Source organism: Mesoplodon bidens, assembly GCF_964165515.1.
Source record: "Mesoplodon bidens genome assembly, chromosome: 8".
In the NCBI taxonomy this organism is placed as follows: Eukaryota; Metazoa; Chordata; class Mammalia; order Artiodactyla; family Ziphiidae; genus Mesoplodon; species Mesoplodon bidens.
Window position 1 is genome coordinate 38864516 of NC_138165.1, and position 18403 is coordinate 38882918.

The 18403-nt window shown below is 46.8% G+C and overlaps 2 protein-coding genes across 5 annotated transcripts in view; both read right to left on the reverse strand.

The window, feature by feature from the left end:
• TANC1 (tetratricopeptide repeat, ankyrin repeat and coiled-coil containing 1) overlaps window positions 1-18403 on the reverse strand; it is a 235869-nt gene that overhangs the window by 16525 nt on the left and 200941 nt on the right. For all 4 annotated transcript variants that reach the window (XM_081242562.1, XM_081242563.1, XM_081242564.1 and 1 more), the window contains 2 exons: window positions 17992-18177; window positions 15475-15553 (listed from right to left, as the gene is read on the reverse strand). In XM_081242562.1, coding sequence (XP_081098688.1) covers window positions 15475-15553; window positions 17992-18177 — 265 coding nt within the window. The remainder of the gene's footprint in view (window positions 1-15474; window positions 15554-17991; window positions 18178-18403) is intronic.
• On the reverse strand, window positions 5358-6116 carry LOC308621828 (prefoldin subunit 3-like). Its single transcript, XM_081242594.1, is given in 2 exon segments — window positions 5358-5519; window positions 5522-6116. Coding segments are annotated over 2 exon segments (591 nt in total). The 5' UTR covers window positions 5988-6116; the 3' UTR covers window positions 5358-5394.

Consider the following 18403-nt stretch of genomic DNA (forward strand, 5'->3'; position numbering starts at 1 on the left):
ATGCATTGGGCTGGAGGTCGGAGTTCCCATACCCCCAGTGTCTGAACATCAGTGGCCAGGTGATCCTGTCTGTCCTGTGAGCTTCTACACTAGCGGGTCCTGGTCCTGCTGCGGGGCATGCCCATCAAGGTCTGTTCCTGCCACGGCGTGAATGTGGATGATTCTGACGTAACGTGGGCCTTGGGGCGCTTTTCTATACACTGTCTGGATGGGTCTAACACCACGTCCCTGCAAGCAGGGGGCTTTGTGAGATGGAAGATCTGGACGCTGAGCCACTCCCTGGACCTGCGGCTCCCTGGCATCCTTCCTGCAATTAGGGAGCCCCTCCTCTGCCGGAGCGGCCTGTGGCATGGAGCGGGCACTGGCGCTGCAGGCGGGGACGTGGCCAGGCGCAGGCAGGACACCGTGGATGTAATAGGCTCAAGGCTCTTCCATCTGACAAGGCCCGAAGCAGCTGATCACCGTGACATTCCAGTCTCTTTTATTTGGTAAACAGGTTTCATCCGCGTTATAAATGGGGCCTTTAAGTCAGGATTTCTGTTGCAGCTGCCACTGAATTTTTTTTGCAACAGCACATCAAAAATGACAGCCCGGCACTAAAAATAGGGCCCTGTGTTTGAAGGAGGTGCCAGAGGAGCCAGAAGTTACAACAGCTGACAGTCGGAGGGGAGCGCCACCCAGGCCTGGAGACAGGGCTGGATTCCCTTCTCCCTTCCAGCCTGACTGGCTGCACTTTGGGTGATTAGCTTTCTTTTGAGATGGTAAAGCACCTATCAGCACAGGCTGGGAGTCTCACACAGCTGGCCTAAAATGGATCACACCTTCCTAAGGAGGCTCTCGCTTTCACCCGATGCCCCAAACAACAGGACGTGTGTTTTCCTTTTCTACTCAGAGGGAATCCTTTCGGTGCCATCACTCAGGACCCCTGAGGCTAAGGGTGTATGTCCAGTTCTAGCAGCCACGAGGATTTAAGGATACCATATTCGGAAACAAGCCAGGCTGAAGAATAGTCAACCAGATGCTTAAACAAACAAAACCAGGGCAGAACTCTGCTCAGGAATTCCAGCTATTCTGCTGAGAAGGCGGTCCTCTGAGCAGACCACCAGCCCCTAACAAGGGTCAGCGCACTCTGCCTGGCCGGAGGAGAAGGGGGAGGGGCCGGACAGGAGACAGCGCCTGGCAGTAAGGCAAAACCTTGGCTTCTGGCCAACGGAATGCAGAGAGGAAGGAGAGAAAAGACCTGGTATGAAACGGGGGCTCTCAAAATCAACCTGAGCTCACAGCGCGTCTTAGGACTCAAACTAAACTTAGTTTCTTCTACTGCAAAATCCTCAACGAGATGGCATGTTTGTAATTAAATTCCCACGAAGGCATGTGTCATTTTCTGATTAATTTTACCTCGGCAATACTGTCCTCTGTCTTCAGAGCATAAGTACGTTTGTCGTGGCAGATGTTCATTTTAAGAAAACCCAATTGACCCTCAACAATAAGAAATCCTCACTGAAAACATCAGTGAGAGATGGTTCCTGGTAAAATGGATCATTTGCAGGAATCTTTTAAGAACTAAAGTTCTCTGGGCAAAGATGTGATTTACAAAAGCTCAACGGCAACTTGCCTGGAACACAGTCATTCCATAAGCAGGGCTGTTTGTGAAATTTTATGGCAGGTCTGTCCCTCAGACACACAGGGATGTGTTCCTGGGCCAGGCCAGCAGGCCTGGGGTCTTCAACAATGGATTGTCACCCCCCTCTGCCCACATGCTTCTCTCCCAACTTACAGAAAAGGGTGACAGGTCAGAGCACACGCAGGCGGTCCCCGCTTCTGGACAGTGTGACCTTTTCATACACCACACGGTGACGAGCCAGCCCACGCCCCTAGGCCCCACCTGAGCACGCGAGCCAGAACATGCACGCCCGCAGAAGTGCGCTTCCTGCCGGCTGAGATGGCGGCCCGGGTCGTGGGCAGCGTGGCTCAGCTTTGCTTCCATATGTTTGTTCACTGGTGTGATTTATTTCCTGACACACTGGCTTTACCCATCTTTTATAAAAATGGGTGGAAAATGAATAGTGATAAGCAGCGGGGGTCTCATAAATGTCATCTAGTTGCGACCAAGATGAAAACCATTAGGTGCGACAAAGGCAGTGAAGACAGAACCCGGGCCGGAGGAGAACAAAGGTAAAAGTGCACATGGAATGCTGGGGAATTCTCAGCCATTTTATCTAAATGCTGAAATGTAATTTGGGTTTCTATAATTTTTTAAACCTCTTTGGGAATGGCAGCCCCTCGCCCTGCACTTAACAAATGACCTCTCGAGGAGTTGTCGCCCCAGAGGCTAGTCGGCCTGTGTTTTGCTTTGCTGCCCTTTGGGTCTGGACAGGGCTGCCACTCAGAGAGGCTGGTCCCAAAGGCCTCTGAATGAAAGCAGCGCCCTGTCCTCGCCCCGGGAAGTCAGGCAATACCCCCTCCCCCTTCTACGGACAGGGCTGATTTATAAAAGTCCAGTATCATAGCCTTGCTTTGTTAGGTATTTCCTTCCTGGCTGAAGGAGGGGAGGGCTTCCGTTAGAAGAACAAACTCCCCAACAGCTATAAATTCTTCATCTCTGCAAAGATCTGAATCCTCAACAATGCAAAGGATAAAATAAAACACAACAAAGATTGCCCTCACTGAAAAATGCCATTGCACCGGCAGACGAACCCCCGGGAGCCTCCAGCACCCCCAGCCTTGACAGACGCCCGCGCTGGGAGGGTGACCTTATGAACGGGAAGCCGGCTCTGCCCAGAAGCCCTCGGCAGCTCACCAGTGGCCGTTTGGAACACCTTCCTTATTGTTCTCACCCTGCCTCGTCATTCTGCACTTGGCATTAAGTCTCCCAGGAGGGCCTGCAGCTGCAGGCCGGGCTGGGGTCAAGGAGAGGGAATCTCTGTTGACAAGGCAACAGGCAGCAACCAAACCACACATAAAGATGCCCCCACCAAATCAGCCCATTTCCCAATGAACTACTTACAAAGCAAGGCAGAAACCAAATCTGAGGAACCAAGATACCCCTGGCATGTGACCAGTTCTAGAGTAAAAACATGCTGCCAGTCTCTGTACACAGGTTAAATAGGAACCTCAAATTACCAAGGAATTTTTTTTATAGAAATAAAATGTGTAATTGCCACTAAATGGGACTTCCCATGTGACCAAAATTCTTTTCCATCCTTCAAATCCATAAAGGAACTGCAAAGTAACTAAGATTCTGTCACTTAAGCATTCATTTCAATGCTCTATCAAGACCAAAGGTATAGGGCTTCCCTGGTGGTGCAGTGGTTGAGAGTCCACCTGCCGATGCAGGGGACATGGGTTTGTGCCCCGGTCCGGGAAGAACCCACATGCCGCGGAGCGGCTGGGCCCGTGAGCCATGGCCGCTGAGCCTGCGCGTCCGGAGCCTGTGCTCCGCAACGGGAGAGGCCACAACAGTGAGAGGCCCACGCACCACACACACAAAAAAAAGACCAAAGGTATAGCATAAATATATTACAATAATTAATATTAACAATCAGCTCATCACAACCTTCGCAGCACATCGTATCTGTTGAACACTTACAGCTGCTGAGCTCTGGGCAAAAGACTACGGGTGAATTCTTACTTAAGCTTGACAAGAATCCTTCGAATTAGAAGATTATTTTTTTTTTAACTTCACTGTTTTAATATCATGAAATACAAGTACAAAACATTGTACAAGTATTCTCTTTACTACATGGAGATGGAATAATACATTTGTGTTTTTACCAGAATCTGTATCACCCAGTACTAGCCACTGTATCAATGGCTTTCCTTAGGGATCTTCTAACACTCTTACGAAGTTTTATCATGAATAAAAAAGCTCACAACTCCTGTAAACCATCACAGATTTATATTTATCTTAATATTCCTGTTCAGCTGCTTTGGGGAACTGTTAAGAAGTACAAAGTCGCCTCAGGCAAGGGTTTTCAGTGCGTAATTTTGTTATTTCATGTTGGCCAAGATCTCCAGTATGTTAGCATTGCAAAGGCTCTAGGCTCTGTGCACTTATATTGGGTTAGAAAGTGTTGTCTCAATAGCCCTCTTACTGTTTAGGAATGCAAATTATCACTTCCTGAAAAATACAGAATATTATAATAGTTATTGGCTAAGCAGTAATTCATGAAACTCCATTTACACAGGACAAATAACAGCAACAGAGGACCATAAAGCCCCACGTGTGCTAAAGAAAAACAATTTTTCAAATAGTCAAACTGTTTTTCCTACCTCTAAACTGGTTTTAACCACATCACAAGTGAGAGTAACACCAGCCAATAAAGAAAAAGTAAAGTGTGCTAAACTGTCCAAAAAATCACCTTATAGCTATAGCATATCTCACAGTTTTCAGCCATTTCATCTAAGACTTTTCTTATAACAAACAAACAAACAAAATGATGAAAGCAGCACTTTATTGGAAATGCAAAAAATAAAAATAAAAATACTGCAAATTTCATAAAATATTTGAAACTAATTTTGTTTTTATAAATAAATAAAGTGGTGTTTATCTTTTTTTAAAGTTTTTTTTTATTAGTTTCTGCTTTATAACAAAGTGAATCAGTCATACATATACATCTGTTCCCACATCCCTTCCCTCTTGCGTCTCCCTCCCTCCCACCCTCCCTATCCCACCCCTACAACAAGCACCAAGCACCAAGCAGATCTCCCTGTGCTATGCGGCTGCTTCCCACTATCTACCTACCTTACGTTTGGTACTGTATATATGTCCATGCCTCTCTCTCGCTTTGTCACAGCTTACCCTTCCCCCTCCCCATATCCTCAAGTCCATTCTCAAGTAGGTCTGTGTCTTTATTCCTGTTTTACCCCTAGGTTCTTCATGACATTTTAAAAAAATTCCATATATATGTGTTAGCATACGGTATTTGTCTCTCTTTCTGACTTGCTTCACTCTGTATGACAGACTCTAGGTCTATCCACCTCATTACAAATAGCTCAGTTTCGTTTCTTTTTATGGCTGAGTAATATTCCATTGTATATATGTGCCACATCTTCTTTATCCATTCATCCGATGATGGACACTTAGGTTGTTTCCATCTCCAGGCTATTGTGAATAGAGCTGCAATGAACATTTTGGTACATGTCTCTTTTTGAATTATGGTTTTCTCAGGGTATGCCTAGTAGTGGGATTGCTGGGTCATATGGTAGTTCTATTTGTAGTTTTTTAAGGAACCTCCATACTGTTCTCCATAGTGGCTGTACCTTTTTTTTAAGTTTTAATCATCATTCTTGCTGTTAAAAATTATTTAAAGTTATGTCAACTTTTAAGGATAAACTTTGGGGTATTTAAAATAACATGTTTGGAAAATTGAACCACATTTTTAATTGGCAGCATTATGCTTTGTTCTTGGTAGGATCATCTTTGTTTCTTCTTTTTACATCCCAATTATAAACCCTGGCCATATTGACTTCTGTGGTAGTAAATTGATCTCGAAGAAAGTCCAGGTCTTCCTCAAGAGATCAAGATTCTTTGTGGCAGCCGATAAATTCTTTTCCAACAACACCTGAGCTTCATCAATATCATATTCAAGCATTACATTCACCCCCAACCACAGACACACTTTATCGGTAGGAGGAACTGAAGCTTTGCAATACAGGTTATCTGCCAGTAAGAACCTGGTCTCCAGTGAATTGGTGGACTCTTTTTTCTTCTGCATGTACTTTAGAATTTCTAAAGTCTGCTTAATTTCAGGAATCTGACCTTTTAGCCTCCTTTTCTTTTGAGCAAGGTTGAGCTCCATAAACTTATACTTCTGGTACTGTTCATCCAGCTTCTTCAGTACTGTATCTGCAGTCTCATTCCCAGGCTGTTTCATGAAGGAATCTACATCTTCCACAAAAACGGCCTCAGGAATCCCGAGGTGGAGCCGCCGCCCACTCCCTCCGGCCACTTCTCCCAAACCACAACCCTCCTTACCGGCCGCCATCTTGGGGAAGCCCGAATTAGAAGATTATGATGTCCATTTTATTGAGATGAAGGAACTGAGTCACAAGAGTTACATCGTTTGCCCTGAATCATAAAGCTGATTCAGTGTCAGTTAGAAATTAAACCCAAGCAGCTGAAAGAACCTGGAGGCTTGCTCTCAGTCAAAATAGGAAGATCCTGATTATCTGAGAGTTTTGGTCCTGGTTCTGCCACCCATTCACTATGAAACCTTGATGAGATAATTAAATTTCTTTGGACCTCAACTATCTGCACCTATACCATAAGCTTATTAGTCTCTTTCAATGATATGCTTTGTGATTCTAAGGATTCTAGGTCTTGAGAACTTTTAAAGAAGGGTAAGAAAACAGTGCAATGTGAGATTACTGGACAAGATGGAAGAAGAAAAGGACCTTGAGCTTACCTCTTCTCACAAGCAAAAGAGGAAGAGCCTGACATATTTTAATAATATACTCTGACATTGTAAACTGCTTCCTACATGACACTTCATGGCCCTTCAAATTCATAAATTAATTTAATATACAACTAACTTGTGGGATTTCCCTGGCAGTCCAGTGGTTAAGACTTTGCCTTCCAATGAGGGGGGTGCAGGTTCAATCCCTGGTTGGGGAACTAAGATCCCAGATCACATGCCTTGGGGCCAAAAAATCAAAACATAAAACAGAAGCAATATTGTAACAAATTCAATAAAGACTTTAAAATGGCCCACATCAGAAATCTTAAAAAAAAATACACACACACACACACACACACACACAACTAACTTTTACAAGGCAAGTACCACTCATCCTGGTTCTGCAGATGAGGAAAATATGGTCCAGAGAAGTTGAACAAGTCACCTACAGTCACACAGCTAGTGGGAAGGAGGATAGGATTTGAAGTCAGGGAGTCTGGCTGGAATCTGAGTTCTTAATTCTCACACTTCTGCCCCTAAAAAGTCTCCTTTTAAAAAATATCCAACTAATCAAACAGACTATGGGGCTTCCCTGGTGGCGCAGTGGTTGAGAGTCTGCCTGCCGATGCAGGGGACGCGGGTTCGTGCCCTGGCCCAGGAAGATCCCACATGCTGCGGAGCAGCTGGGCCCGTGAGCCATGGCCGCTGGGCCTGAGCGTCCGGAGCCTGTGCTCCGCAATGGGAGAGGCCACAACAGTGAGAGGCCCGCATACCACAAAAAAAAAACAAAAAAAAAAACAGACTATGAATGTTGTTTTAGAACAAGGGTACTAGAAAACACTTTTCTTCTCCTGAAGAACTGTTAAGCTTTCTCCCACAGACAGTAAGAATAATCTGTAATGACTATGTTTCCTTCTAACTCTGGTCACACAGCATCCTAAGGCCAAAACAGTAGCTCGACCTAGTAAAACATTCAGGACATTATGGCAGGAATATCCCTGCTCTTCCTCATGTCCAATTCCTGACTTTTTTCCCTTTTCTTATATGTATTAACTCAAGTAAGCCTCTTCAAATCCTTTGAGGAATTATGTGTGCTATAAATAACATAATTCAACTTAAAAACAATTTCCTAAACTATGAATGACATAAATCATGTTTCATACAGACTTTGTGCCAAAAATCTATCAGGAGATCGCAGCTTGGACCAGCTGTCACTTGTAAAGTGTGCTGAGAATGCTCACATTTTGGACAGACCCTCTTACACACCGAATGATTTGAAGCACGTACAACGTGCTGCTCCTTCTCGTGCCCTCAAAGGGCTGGGCGTCGGCTGAGGAGAACAGAGTTATGGGCAGGACCCCATGTGAGGGGTCAGTGTAAAAAGGGGGGCAGTTTTGACAAAACCATCCTACACAAGTTGAGATCCAGGCTCAAAAAAAGAGAATCCAAATATCATTGCAGTAGGAATTTGGAAGAATCAAGGATGATTTTTCTGTGGGAGAGCAGGTGAACCATGTGCAGGCCTGTTAGGAGGGAGTGACCAAAAGAACAAGCAGCCGTGTCTGTGGGTAAAGATGCTCTAAGCTACCAAAATGGAGATGAGCACATGCCTTTATGGTGAAAGCCCAAGTTTTTTTTGTTTTTTTCATTTTTGTTTTTTTGCGGTACGCGGGCCTCTCACTGTTGTGGCCTCTCCCGTTGCGGAGCACAGGCTCCGGACGCGCAGGCTCAGCGGCCATGGCTCACGGGCCCAGCCGCTCTGCGGCACGTGGGATCTTCCCGGACTGGGGCACGAACCCGTGTCCCCTGCATCGGCAGGCGGACTCTCAACCACTGCGCCACCAGGGAAGCCCTGTTTTTGTTTTTTTAATGAATAGGAAGGAACTCACTAGAACAAAGGCCTCTGTGTACAGCAAAGCAGTACGATGAAGGCAGAGCACAGGGTCCTGGTAAGCAGTCAAGCTACCAGTCCATCTACACCTGAAATGCCTCTGTGGATTTCTACGGGCCCCCGCTCCTTGCCCCTATAGGACAGGGACACACAGGTCCACTGATTCCTGCTGTCCTCTCAGCAGAGGAAAGGTCTCCAGAACACACCCACGTCAGGGGCAAACCCCGGGGGTCTGCTAGAGCAGGAAGGGGACAGGGTGTGGACAAACCCAGTCCCTTTGGTTCTTACCTCCCAAATCCTCTCTATTGTTAGGGTGACCCCACGCCCATCTCCCTCCTTCCAGAGCCCGCACTACCCCCTCCCCCAGCACCTACATTACCCCCTTCCCCAGTGCCTACATTGCTCAACTTTGTCCCTCCCCTTGCACCGTCCCGGGTTATTCCCCAATTCCCCTCCATTCAGGGCCCAGAGCTCCCCCCTCCCATCCTCTCCAGGGTTCTGGGTTATCCACCCTTCCCCTCCCTTCCTAGGTCCTGGGTTGCCCCCTCCATCCAGGATCCTGGATCACCTCCCCCCCCCATTCTGGGTTATCCCCTCCCTCATACCTTCTAAGGTCCTGGGTTACCCTTCTTTCATGCTTTCAAAGGACAACCAAGAACTTCTACCTTGTTTAGGACTGACAGAAACCTGGATTTCCACCCATCTTATTGTACTTTCCTAAAGCAAACACCAGCAGAGGAAGGAATGCCTGGACAAGGATTTTCCAACAGCTGTACCAGTGAGGGGCTCGGGACCTCCAAAAACATTGGGTATCTTCAGTATACAAGAGAAGTCACTTGCTTTTTCCTACAAGATACATTTAGTAAATTCCTTCACACAAATTCTCCACATGCCCCAACAAGCAAGAGACCAATTCTTTTCTTTCCAGTCTCTCACCTGAATTCTGCCCTGAGATGTACCTAACCTGCGTGAAGGCCAAACTCAATCCAGTAAGTCTCAAGCGTTTTTTAAATTCTTACCAAACAATAGCCCTCCTCTCTCCAAAAGACCTAAGGTAAAATCTGAATAAACAAAGGGTTATTTTTAAATCAACAACAAGGTATCCTGTTGCCTGGCATGCATGCACCGAGTTCTGGGGTGGCTTTGGGTGTGATGAGCTCTGCTGTCCGTGGTCCCTGCCATGAGAGCAGAAGGACACCTCACCCCCAGAAAGACAGGCAGAGCCCCAGAGTGGAAACTGAAGCAAATGTATGGAGACGAGAGGGAAACTTTTAAGACATCAAGGACGAAGTACAACTCATTACCTGGCTTCCCGGCCCCATGAGGAAACAGATGTGAGGACCCGTCCCCCAAGACTGGCCTGGAAATGCCCACACCCCAGCTGACAGGCTGGGCCTGAGACTCAAATCCCATCCAGAATTCAGTGATCAGTATACATGCTGTGATCAGTATACATGATGGACTAAACTGCCTGTGCGAACTATGATAATGGAGGGCCACGCAGCTAAATACCGGGGAGAAAACTTCAGCCCTTCTTAGAAAGAGAGGAAAATACGGTGTTGTTAACAGCTTTGGCAATAAAAACGTAGTGTTTACAATGATTCAACTTCTTTGGAAAGTATTTACCAACTAAAAGAGCATGGACCACATAAAAGAACACTTGGCATGAAACATTTCCGTCAGATGTCGACCTCCCTCTGACGGGGCCCCTCGGGTCAGAAATTAGGGAAGGGAGCCCTTGGGAGCAGTCGCATGACCTGCGGGACGGCGTCCTGTCCATTTGTGAAGCCCACGGCTCCAGGCCTGCCACAGACCAGCTGTGAAGCAGTGAGAAGGGTTTCCGAGGGACAGCAGTGTGAGGGCGTGGCACATCGGGGGAGTGGGCAGTCGGGCTGGTGATGCAGGGACGGAGATGTTATGAACACACAGAAGGGGCTGGCACGGTCCATCCTGGCCTGTCACCGTGCCCACACCACGTGTGGCTGCTAATAGCTGGGTGTTCCAAAAGATGTAACCCAGCACCCAGCCACACGGGTCAGCCTGGAATCCAGCAGGACATGACCTTCGCAACGACAGACACGAAGACACCAGAGGACTGGGTCCCGATGAGCAACTGGGCTCCTTACCTCTCCCCTCCAACAACACAATTTCCCCCAAATTATTCTGCAAAGTGAGTGTCACCTACCCTAAAAGTTACCTAGCTTTGTTTTCTCTAAACCCGCTTGTCCACTCATTCAACACCTATGTGACAAGCACCAGGCAAGATCAGTGGCTAGTGCCTACCTGGCTGGACAGCACAGAAAGCAAGCATTTCCATCACCACAGAAAGTTCTACTGGACAACACGAGACCAGACACAGTGACCACACACAGAGAAGAGCACAAGAGACCTGGAAAGTTCTGCCTTCCTGAAGCCCACAATTTGGGGACGACAAGCTTTCATCAAATAAGCAACACCAACAATTGAATTTATCAGTGGTAAGTACTACGAAGGGAACTGCAAGATGACCCCAAGGGGCCGGGGCTGGGAAGTCCTTGCTTACAAGACAGGCAAACTTGCTGAAACAGAAGGGCCTTTATGGCCCTGTAAAGAGCGTGAAGTTCTGCCCAGAGACAGACAACAGGCTCACAGACTTGACGGTGGCCTAGAGTTTGGAAGCACAGTTCCTCTGACAATTCACAACACCATGAGGTCACCAGTTAAGCATTTCTGATCATTTCAGTTTGGGCAGACTCCCATCACACACTGACAAGGAAACAGTAACTCGGTTAGGTCAAGACTTCGTGGGAGCCAGTACTTGCTTGTTATGGCTGTGGAATGCCTGAAACAGAGATAACAAGCATCTGATGCGTTCTTGTCATGGTTCAGGCTGCCCGGAAACCATGGGATCAAGGCTGTCCTACCAAGAGTGTGAACGTCACGAGCAAAGGGTTTCGGCTGCCTCGCGGGCGGCGCTGCTTGGTGGAGAGGCACCCCAAGCCCACTGCGCAGTAGCTCCGAGGTTTCTCCTTACTCCCCCCCTCCACCTGAGTGTCACACTCCTTCAACTGCGTGAGCCCGAGGAGAAGCGCTAAAGAGCTACAGGACTGATTTTTGAAGGGCTGGATCTAGACATCAAACAGACATAAAAAGCAAATGGCTCCAAATGCTGGTGGAAAGGGAAACTTACATAAATTAGGCCCTCTGCTCTCCAAAACCAGCACACATACAGGCATAACTCATTTAATTGCACTTTGCAGACAGTGCCTTTGCTCACTTTGTGCCCCGGGGTCATGTTTTGGTAATTCTTGCAGTATTTAAAATTTTTTCATTATTTTTATATACCTGTTATGGTGATGTGTGATCAGTGATCTTTGATGTTTTTATTGCAAAAAGATTACAACACACCGAAGGCTCAGACGATGGTGAGCATTTCTTTAGCAATAAAGTATTTTTAAATTAAGGTATATACATTTTTTTTTTTTTTTTTTTTTTTTGCAGTACGCGGGCCTCTCACTGTTGTGGCCTCTCCCATTGCGGAGCACAGGCTCCGGACGTGCAGGCTCAGTGGCCATGGCTCACAGGCCCAGCCACTCCGCGGCATGTGGGATCTTCCTGGACCGGGGCACGAACTCGCGTCCCCTGCATCGGCAGGCGGACTCTCAGCCACTGCGCCACCAGGGAAGCCCAAGTATAAACATTTTTTAAAGACATAAAGCTATTACACACTTAATAGACCAGAGTACAGTATAAACATAACTTACATGCACTGGGAAACCAAAAAATTTGTGTGACTCACTTTTACTGTGCCATTCACTTTATGACAGCGGTCTGGAACCAAAGTCATCATATATCGCCAAGGCACGTCTGTATTCTGCAACTTTTCTTAAAACTCTGAGTTTACCGCAATAAACCCCAAAGTAAACATTGTTCCCATTTCAGATGAATGTCTTAAAAATCTACTCTATACACTGTCTTGTCTCTTTATACCTAAGGCAGGAGCCACCCCCTTTCGGGACACTGTTTGGTGACTCCAGGTCATCAGCAGGGAGATGCTCAGGGCACTGAAGGCACACAACTGAACCTACTGCCATCACCTCCACGCGGATGGGCCTGGGTGACGGGGGGCCTCCCGTGGGGCTGTGCCCCCTGTGCTCCCTCCTCCCCGGCTGTCCGCTGTCATTATCTCTCACCGATGACCTGCTGCTTCCAGTTGGCAACAGGTGTGAAAACCCTACTTGTGCAACACACAGCAGCTCCCCCAGGATTGCAAGGGTCCCTCCGGGCAGAAAAGAGGAGGAGGACTTTGCGCACTGACTTGGCGCTCCCACCTCCTGGACGTGGCTGGGAGAGGACAGATGGGCGGGTAGCTGTGCTCCAAACAGGGCGGCGTAGTGCTGCACGGAAACCAACGGGCCCTTCAAAGATGGCAGGTGAGCCAAGAACACACCCTGGAGACCCTCTCTTGGAGCCCCATCAGCTGGCATTTTAAAGCCAGGCTGTTCATAGCTAACCTACACTGAATGGACCTGTATGAACTCACACAAGGGTCAAACAAAAATAAGGAACTGCATTATTCACACAGAGCGTCTGGTTGTCCCGTCACCTGCCCACACCCCAGACACGATCACCCATGGGATCCTACCCTCTCACTGTGGTTGGAGACAGACAAGCTCCATCCGAGAGTGTCTTAGACACAAAGCACCATTGACCATACCCAGGAAAGAGGATCAAACAAACCAGGAAGCAAAACAATCGCTTTCACTCTGAGGGTCCCTAGCAATTAGAAAGAGTGCACAGAGCAGCTGCTGGGGACCCACCAGCTGGCGGCTTGGTGAGAACAAGGAGTATGAGTTGACCCATCCACTCAGGCTGTCATCAGCACCGGGCCTTCTCTTCCAGAAGGCATTTGGGGTCAGGTAATGTGGACCCTATGTGGCCAAATCCCAAACACAGACCTCACAGTCTGGGCAATGCAGCAGACACTTGTGCAAAGCCCCATTATTTGCAGATGTTTTCTCATCTAAAACCTCCTCCTCAAGATTTCAAAGTATTCCTCTGACAACCACAGACCTGGAAATCAGGAGGATTTGTGGTAGCAGACATTGGTGGACGTTTTTGAAGGAACACAGGAGAAAGGTATCAGATAGAAAAATGCGGAGCAGGCAAGATGGGTTTTACTGACATGTAGCCACAGAGCGCTGCTGGGGCCTCTAAGCCTGAGAAATAGTGCTTAGCTTTCTCTTGGTTTAAATTTTTTCAAAAGTCTCTCAAATGCTTGCCTGAGTTAATTCACGCTTAATGCCTGCTGAGGGAAGATGTGACCTGCTTCTCAGGCTGCAAAGTGGTCTGAAGGTCATGCATGAGGTTTTGGAAAGGAGAGGCTGAACTATTACTCATCCTTTCATTGAGGCTGATGGGTGTCTGCAGTTTCTCTTACGTGCTTCTTTAGCCTGCAACCTAGCAGATTCTCAAGGGGGAAGGGAGGGAGGTGGTTACTGAAATTCAGGACTCATCATCTCGAGACAAAACAAACTTCTCACACAGAGCCCTCAAATGAAGCCCTTCCCTGCCTCTCTGGACTTTTTCTTCCAGAAAGAAAACTCAACTCTAATATTAAAGATTGGAGATGCTTATTTGAGCTAAGTGAGGGCTGTCACTGTACTACTACTAGCACCGACCCTCATCATCATCACCAGCTCCTCTCATTACTGGCACTGTAAGGCCGGCACTTTAGACAGCTTCTCACGGTGCTTTTCTATTTGTCCTGAAGCCACAAAACCATCTGGGTGCCCTGTTAGGAAAGGAGAGTCTTGGACTCATCCTAGACCTAATGAATCAGAACCCAGGGGTTCTGATCATTGGGAACATTTGGCCAAGATTATCTCATCTCATTTAGTCTTCACTGCAATCCTAGAAAAACTTATTTACCTCATTTGACAAGGAGGCAAAGTTACCTGCCTGAAGTTGATAACCAGGCAACAGAAGGCAGGGATTCGGACCTTCTGGCTGAGCACAAAGAAAGTCACGTGCTAACCTGCCCAGCTGTCCTGCTGCCTGCGACACAACAGGAAGTGGTAGAAGCTTTCCTTCTATCAAATTACAGAGCAGCCCATACTGTGGTACAGAGAAAGGGGTGGGGGAAAGACTCCAGAAGGAATTAAGGCCAGTATTTACATCCACACACGTGTACCCCAAGCATAATCCAATCCCGTTTGGGGGTCCTGTGCTCTCCCTGAACCCCGGGTCGTGCCACCTCTCCTCCCGCCGGGACCCCCATGGCCCACATCACCACAACTAGCAACTGTAAGCCCCACGCATGTGCGTGATGGCAACCATGGGTTGGGGGGTGAGCACCTGTGATACCCACCAGGAAACTCTGAGGCTTTTCCTAGTAAGTATGAGTTAGCTGATGGACTCTACACACTACCATTTGGCTTGTTAGGAAATAAGTGAGAAGCATTTGGAAATAAATCTCTGCAGGAGACACTGAAGTCATATACACTATGTATACACACAGGACACAGCCTGGAAATGCATATTAAACACCTTTGGTTACATCCATTAAACAACAACTGCTAACAAAGTCTTACATTTCTAATACCAATTCAGTCGAACGGAAAATTTCAAAGCAGTGTTATTTGTATTAATCTGACAAGTATCCAACTCAGATGTACTCGCCCCAGGCTTCCTTCCTCCACTACAGCTCAACACACACCCGCACACCCTTGGAAACTGACTTGTTAGCTGGTATTCAGTATTTTAAGCAGGCTCCATGAAGACTGAGGGCTACTCTCCTTCCAGAAGGCAGGCCAGAGCCTTCCTTGCTGAGCACCTTTGAACATGGGGCTGGAAGTTCCTGCTCTGCTAACTCTGCACAGGTCACAGGAAGACCAGGTTGGTTAGGACATGAGAAAACTCAGCAAAGCAGAAACCACTACCTTATTTGGGTATTTCTAGCTGAGATTCATCACATGCACAGAAACTGCTGGTAAATCCAAAATGATTCAAACTGCACTTGCTTCTAGAAAAGTTTTACTAGCCATTTGGGAAGTTTTAAAAGCTCTTAACTTCAAATGCCTTGTGATAAAATAACAATAGGACTAGATGCATCCCAAGTCATTCTTAAGACAATTAGGCCAAAATGCGGGCTAAAACGTCAAGAAGCTACTTGGCCCCAACTACAAGCAGTGGAACCATAATTACCTGTTTCTCCCCACAGTGTGTCGGTGCCATTGATGTCTATTTCATGCTCCTTTTCCAGTCCCAGCAAGCACTGGACCACCTGTCAGAAGTGGCAAGGTAATTTAATGAGTTCTCAAAGCCATATGTGCTTATTGTATCCTATGTATCAAAGGAGAGAGTGTGCTGTTTTTTAACCATGATTATCTTACGCTGCACAAGGAGAGAAAACATAACGAAAACGGTTTTCCAGCATAATTTGTATGCTATTCACACTTTCGCTTTGAGAAGGAGAAGAAAAAAAGACAGTGAATTTCGGCAATATTGTTCAGGATTACTAGGTACTCAGAATTCTAATGAATTCCAACATGACCCAAATATGCCAGCCTCATCAACAAAGGACAGGGGAGATCATACACAGTGCAGTTTCTGCATAAATCGCCAGAAGATGGTGAATCCCTTTTTTCACAAGGAAGGAAAACAAGGTGATGTACATACCTTTTCAGTAAAATAAAACAGTGCTGTTCCAAATTTATGTACTGACAACATTATTCTTTTCCCTCTGTCAAAGGGCAGGCTGGGTCATAGGTGTGGAGGCAGGGGTGCTGGCCCGTGGGGAAACAGAAGTATCCGAGCCCCGAACCAGAGCCAACGTCCACCCTGCTTGTGTGCAGCGACCAGATAGCTCACCGAAGCCATTTTCCAGCCTCTCAATCCACTCTCAATAAGGGCCCTATATCCTAGTCCTGAAAACCTGTGAATGTTACCTTACATGGCAGGAGGGGACGTGCGGATGTGATTACGAATCTTGAAATGGGACGATTATCCTGAATTATCTAAGTGTATATTTGATATACACTTGATAAGAACACAGCTGTTTATAAGAGGGACAGGAGGAACCAGGGTCAGAGGAAGGAAGAGATCAGGAGACAGGAGCCTCAGTTAGAGTGACACACTCTGAAGACAGAGGCAGGGTCATGAGCTAAGGAAAAAAGGTGGCTTCTAGAAGCTGGAAAAAAATAGAGAAACACTCTCCTCTGGAGCCTCCAGAAGAACACTGGCTTCCTGACCCAACTTAATTTCAGCCTCTGACCTCCAGAACAGGTTGTTTTAAGACACTAAAGTCTGTGGACACTTGTTACAACAGCTTGAGGAAACTAATACACCCTTCAAGTCTTTTGGTGAACAAATCCTGTCCTTTTCCACGAAACAGTTACTGGATGGACTGCAGTTGCTTTTCCACAGCTCCCTGCAGCCAGCTTTAAAACGAGCTGAGACCAAGGTCACATCCATGTGGCTTCCCTGTGCTCCCTAAGATGATTTTGCACATTCTGGACCCACACAGATTTAGGGAACAGTTTAAAGAGGAAAAACATCTACATTCAAGTATGTGTACTTCACGCGCTCTCTCTGAATCTATGTATATGGCATGGGTAGTTAAAAGTATTTATTTACATTTTTATTTTAAAGGAATTATAATAAACCCACCACATGGTAACATTTAACACATTTTTATGAAATGTGTATTTTTTCATTTTTATGAAATGAGTATTTTCTCCCAAGCTAAAATATTTAGATAAGTTGACTTGACTAGCATCGTTTCACATTTTTGTAAATCTCTTTTATGTCTGTATTAAGAAAAGACAGCTGCGTTTTCTTATATGCTTCTGCATTCAACTTACTGCAATATATTGTGTTGGCTGAAGTAGTGTATATGTATATTTTTGATGTTTTAAATGCCAACAATAAGCTAGCAGTGTGTGCGTGTATCTGCTCTAGTGTTTTAAATGCTGTAAGTCAGCCAGCTGGCTTTGCAACCAAATTTACGTTTTAGTCACTGTGGGGAAGAATCTTACCAAACACTGGCAAACTCTATAACTGCTTGAAGATACGTAATACAGCAGAGAGAGAGGATAAAATATTATTAAATTCACAGACACACGGGTCAGGAGATGCCAATGAATTCTTCAAATCGAGGAATACTGACACCTACCAGAAGTGAAGTGCTCAATGTAACTACGGCATGAAGTTTTCCTTCAGTGCAGGAACCACGAATGACAAGCACTCTTTCCCACTACCAGAGCACTGAAGTTCTATTTTTAAAAATCCTTCAAATACTCAAGAACAAGTTCATAATTAGGATTCCATGTGATTATTGTTAAAAGATCACAAGGACAAAAGAATGAATCAGAGGGGAAAAAGGTAGACAGCAGAGCTAGAGGGTAAAAATAGAACAAGGAAGGAAGAGGGGAAGAAACAAGGAAGAGCAGAGAATGCACACCGGGGAGGGGCTCCACGTGGGAGCAGCCAGCCCCTACCGGGCCAGCACCTGAGACTGTGGGCACTCCCCTGCATTTTCACTCACAGGACAGGCTTGATAACAACAGAAGATCTTTACACGTGGTGAAACCCTCATTTTCTTTCATTCCTTTGGTGCATCACAAGCTAGCAACTCAGAAGAAGGTGGATGCAAAATACCTGACCCACTGGGCTACACGGGGCTCCCAGTTTCCCAGGAAGGGCCCTGGCAGCCCCACTCACCGAGCTGTGGCCCATGCTGGCGGCCGCTGTCAGTGCCTGCTGCAGAGCCTGGCTCTTCCTCAGCACGCCTGGCTGGGGTGGGCCCACGGACCACTCACAGGTCAGCAGGTAGCGGAGAATGTCGCCGTGGCCCCTCAGTGCGCTGTGGACCAGTGCGCACTGGCCTTTCTTATCCAAGTGGTCCACCTGGGCGGGGGAGGGGAGGAACAGGGGAAGGTCACGGTTTAGCATCACTTTGTCACAGTGCCCCACACATGCTCTGCACAAACCCCATCCCACTGCAGGTGTAAGGGGATAATGTCCGAGTATGTCTCTCTGGAGAGTCTCCGTCTGAATTACTATGATGTAATTAATGCACTATTCCAGGCCTCGAGTTCCCTCTGTACAACTAGTGATCACAAGACATCCTCCT